Source organism: Zeus faber (genome assembly GCF_960531495.2).
Source record: "Zeus faber genome assembly, chromosome: 8".
Lineage (NCBI taxonomy): Eukaryota > Metazoa > Chordata > Actinopteri > Zeiformes > Zeidae > Zeus > Zeus faber.
In genome coordinates, this window is record NC_137195.1 from 1,433,936 (window position 1) to 1,438,935 (window position 5,000).

General features: G+C 37.7%; 1 protein-coding gene across 1 annotated transcript in view; it reads left to right on the top strand.

The window, feature by feature from the left end:
* Nucleotides 1-5,000, top strand: part of dennd4b (DENN/MADD domain containing 4B) — a 35,301-nt gene that overhangs the window by 9,311 nt on the left and 20,990 nt on the right. Inside the window, exon 2 of the mRNA XM_080006225.1 lies at nt 2,509-2,832. Coding sequence (XP_079862351.1) covers nt 2,510-2,832 — 323 coding nt within the window. The 5' untranslated portion in view covers nt 2,509. The remainder of the gene's footprint in view (nt 1-2,508; nt 2,833-5,000) is intronic.

Here is a 5,000-nt window from a genome sequence, read left to right on the forward strand (position 1 = left end):
AAATTCAGTGGTTTCCTCATTTCACATGAAGCAGAAATCCAAGAGGAAACAGGCGTCCTGTCCTGCTCCTTTCTGACTGTCTGCTGCAGGGATCAGGGTCGGAAACGGCCGTGAAAAATGATAAGCCCATCCCAAATACTCAGGATCTGGTGAATAAAATATCAGTGATCAGAAATGATAAATCATAAAGATATAGAAGAACTGAATTCTGATCAGTTCCACATTCAGTCGTGCACGTGCGTGTTGGCCAATCCTAAATAGGAAGTTTCCTTGATGACATCGGCTGTTTCCGAGCAGTTATTCTGGCTCCGCCCTCTGCTCGTGCTGATTCTGGAAAATCACAGATTACGACATTTTATCAGAAAATAATTTAATATGACAAACACAGCAAAGTTTTGGGGATGATCGTGGTTATATTAGATATTTAATCTGATCGTAGTGTTTATATTAGATATTTAATCTGATCGTAGTGTTTATATTAGATATTTAATCTGATCGTGGTGTTTGTATTTGATATTTAATCTGATCGTGGTGTTTGTATTTGATATTTAATCTGATCGTGGTGTTTGTATTTGATATTTAATCTGATCGTGGTGTTTGTATTTGATATTTAATCTGATCGTAGTGTTTATATTAGATATTTAATCTGATCGTAGTGTTTATATTAGATATTTAATCTGATCGTGGTGTTTATATTAGATATTTAATCTGATCGTGGTGTTTATATTAGATATTTAATCTGATCGTGGTGTTTGTATTTGATATTTAATCTGATCGTGGTGTTTATATTAGATATTTAATCTGATCGTAGTGTTTATATTAGATATTTAATCTGATCGTGGTGTTTATATTAGATATTTAATCTGATCGTGGTGTTTATATTAGATATTTAATCTGATCGTAGTGTTTATATTAGATATTTAATCTGATCGTGGTGTTTATATTAGATATTTAATCTGATCGTGGTGTTTGTATTTGATATTTAATCTGATCGTGGTGTTTATATTAGATATTTAATCTGATCGTGGTGTTTATATTTGATATTTAATCTGATCGTGGTGTTTATATTAGATATTTAATCTGATCGTGGTGTTTGTATTAGATATTTAATCTGATCGTGGTGTTTATATTTGATATTTAATCTGATCGTGGTGTTTGTATTTGATATTTAATCTGATCGTGGTGTTTGTATTTGATATTTAATCTGATCGTGGTGTTTATATTTGATATTTAATCTGATCTCTGGGTCTCAAATTGCAGCAAAATACTACGTTTGGTTTCATGATATTACTGTAGCCAAACAATTTAGAAACAATATATCATAAAAATATGATATTGATAAATCGCGAATCTGTGCTGCCAATCCAGGCTGAAAGAAGTAATAATAATATAATACCAGATGATAATAATATCATTTAATTTAATAATTTATGTTTTCAAGCCGTGTGTGTGTGTGTGTGTGTGTGTGTGTGTGTGTGTGTGTGTGTGTGTGTGTGTGTGTGTGTGTGTGTGTGTGTGTGTGTGTGTGTGTGTGTGTGTGTGTGTGTGTGTGTGTGTGTGTGTGTGTGTGAGAGAGATAACCCCAGCAGGCGGAACAGGAAACAGGCTGCCAGTCAACTTCCTGTTTGCCAGCGAACACTTCCCGTCTCCTTTTGACTTTCACTCTCTGACACCCACACACCATCCCTCCCTATTACTTCCTTCCAAGCATCCATCCTTTTTTCCCTCCATCCTCTGTCCCATCGTTATGGATGATGAGTTAATAATCAGGTATTTGTGTATTGACATGTATTGATATCGTGACCAGAAGGTACATCCGTCACCCGCTTCTCAAACCCTTCATACATGAGATGAATATTCAAAATAATATAGAACTCATTCAAAACTCAACTCACTCCTCTTCATTTCTCTCCCTCTTCCATTAACACGACACAGACTGTCATTAGTGTGTGTGTGTGTGTGTTACAGTTTGAGGAAGCTACAAGCTGAAAATCCCCTCTGACTCTGAAGAGACAGTGAGAGGGCGCTTACATAACTTAGTATTTGGATCTCACAGAACATTCTATTTTTGCACACACAGGAGGGAGTGATTCTGCTTTGTGCTGAATTATTTTGGGGGTAAAAAATGGAAAAGTGTTTTTCTTATCTGTATTATGAAGTTTCACATGGTGTGTGTGTGTGTGTGTGTGTGTGTGTGTGTGTGTGCGCGTGTGCGCGCGCGCGCACATACACTGGTCAGCCACAACATCAAACCAGTGACATCTGGTTGCAATGGCGCCTGTCAAGGGGTTGGATATATTATTATTATATTTATTATTATATATATATATATGTTTCCTGTTTTACTTCCTGTTTCACCCCAGCTCTGCTCTGGAGGGGTGGTGTTGAGGTTGAAGCCATGATATACAATAGAGTACCAGACCATAATAGTAATAATAATAACAAGCACAGTTCTATATGTCCCCTCCTCCTCCTCCTCCTTCCCTCCTCCTCCCCCTCCTCCTCCAGCATGTCGGAGGAGAAGTCTCCCCAGTTGGTGGACTACTTTGTGGTGGCGGGTCTGGACCCGGGCGGCCACTGGAGGCCCCTGGACGATGAGGCCCGCACCTCCTCCTGCTCCTCCTCCTCCTCCTCAGTGCGGGCGGTGGAGCCGGTGAGCGACGTGGCGCTGATCGCCCGCGGGCTGGGGGAGGAGGTGCCCGAGGGCTTCACCTGCATCGAGCGCACGGCAGGGGGGCTGCCGGCCGAGCTGAGCAGCGGCCTCATCAACAACCCACACCTGTACCTGTGCTACCGCAGGGGCCACGACAAGCCCCCCCTGCTGGACCTGGGGTGAACTGCACACACACACACACACACACACACAAACACACACACCGTTACCATGACAACGAGGCTGGGCCCCGTAACCTGCCATTCATATTTATATTCATATTTATAATCAGCTTTATTATCATATTTACAATCATATTTATAATCAGCTTTATAATCATATTTATAATCATATTTATATTCATATTTATATTCATATTTATATTCATATTTATAATCATATTTATAATCATATTTATATTCATATTTATAATCAGCTGTATTATCATATTCATATTTATATTCATATTTATATTCATATTTATATTCATATTTATAATCATATTTATAATCATATTTATAATCAGCTGTATTATCATATTTATATTCATATTCATATTTATATTTATATTTATATTCATATGTATAATCATATTTATGATCATATTTATAATCAGCTTTATTATCATATTTATAATCATATTTATATTCATATTTATAATCAGCTTTATTATCATATTTATATTCATATTTATAATCATATTCATATTCATATTTATAATCAGCTTTATTATCATATTTATATTCATATTTATATTCATATTCATATTCATATTTATACTTATATTTATATTCATATTTATATTCATATTCATAAGCAGATGAGTGACTCTTCCTGCAGCATATCACCTCCAGCCATTATCCGCACGCTTTTCCCCCCCAGCAGCAGTGAGGTGGGAATGTTAAAGGGTTGCCCAAGTTCTGCAAGCTAACTGTGTTAGCTCAACGCATGGCTGCAGATGGGATCAGCTAGCCTAGCTCCTGGTACGTCAAGGAAGTCCACCTCCTCAGCGTCTCAAAAAGCGGAGTTATTCAAGAGATGCATCTTGCATCTTTATAACCAGTTCAAGGAATACTCCTGGAACTTCACTTCTTATAGTAGTTCTAATCAGTAGTACTATAGTGTAGTATAATAGTTGTAAATGGAGCTAAATATCTGTTTTTTATTTTAACTCGTCATCAAGATCAAAATGTATTCAGCCTTTTGAGATGCTGGATGTGGATTTCACTCTTTTCCCAGGAGCTAGGCTAGCTGATCCCATCTGCAGCCATGTACTCAGCTAACATAGTTAGCATACAGAGCCGGAGGATCCATTTCAACAACAATCGTCTGATCCTGTGATCAGACCTTTTAGGTCCTTAAAGTGAAATTTAAATACATTTTTCTGGGGAAAAAATAATGAAAAGGACACTTTTGTATAGTAGTTATAAAATGGTAGGACAGTGGTACCTCCACTTACGACGGCATCTACTTACGACTAATCCAAGATACCAGTAGCCATAGTCCCCAAAATCTGTATCGACTTGCGACCGACTGCTCCAAGATAAGTCAGTCAGCAGCCAGTCAGCAGTCAGTCAGCTGGCGACCTACATAGTGTGTGCACGTAGCTCGTGGCTTATTCATATTTTTTTCATATTTACTGTGTTTGTTCTGTGTATTTTGTTTATTTTTACCCTTCATGATGTCATCATTGATATGGAAAAGCTGCGTGGACATACGACTGTTCTGACATACGACTGTTCTAACATACCACTGTTCTAACATACCACTGTTCTAACATACCACTGTTCTAACATACGACTGTTCTAACATACCACTGTTCTAACATACCACTGTTCTAACATACCACTGTTCTAACATACCACTGTTCTAACATACCACTGTTCTGACATACCACTGTTCTAACATACCACTGTTCTAACATACGACTGTTCTAACATACCACTGTTCTAACATACCACTGTTCTAACATACCACTGTTCTAACATACCACTGTTCTAACATACCACTGTTCTAACATACCACTGTTCTAACATACCACTGTTCTAACATACCACTGTTCTAACATACCACTGTTCTAACATCCCACTGTTCTAACATCCCACTGTTCTAACATACCACTGTTCTAACATACCACTGTTCTAACATACGACTGTTCTAACATACGACTGTTCTAACATACCACTGTTCTAACATACGACTGTTCTAACATACGACTGTTCTAACATACCACTGTTCTAACATACCACTGTTCTAACATACCACTGTTCTAACATACCACTGTTCTGACATACCACTGTTCTAACATACCACTGTTCTAACATACGACTGTTCTAACATACCACTG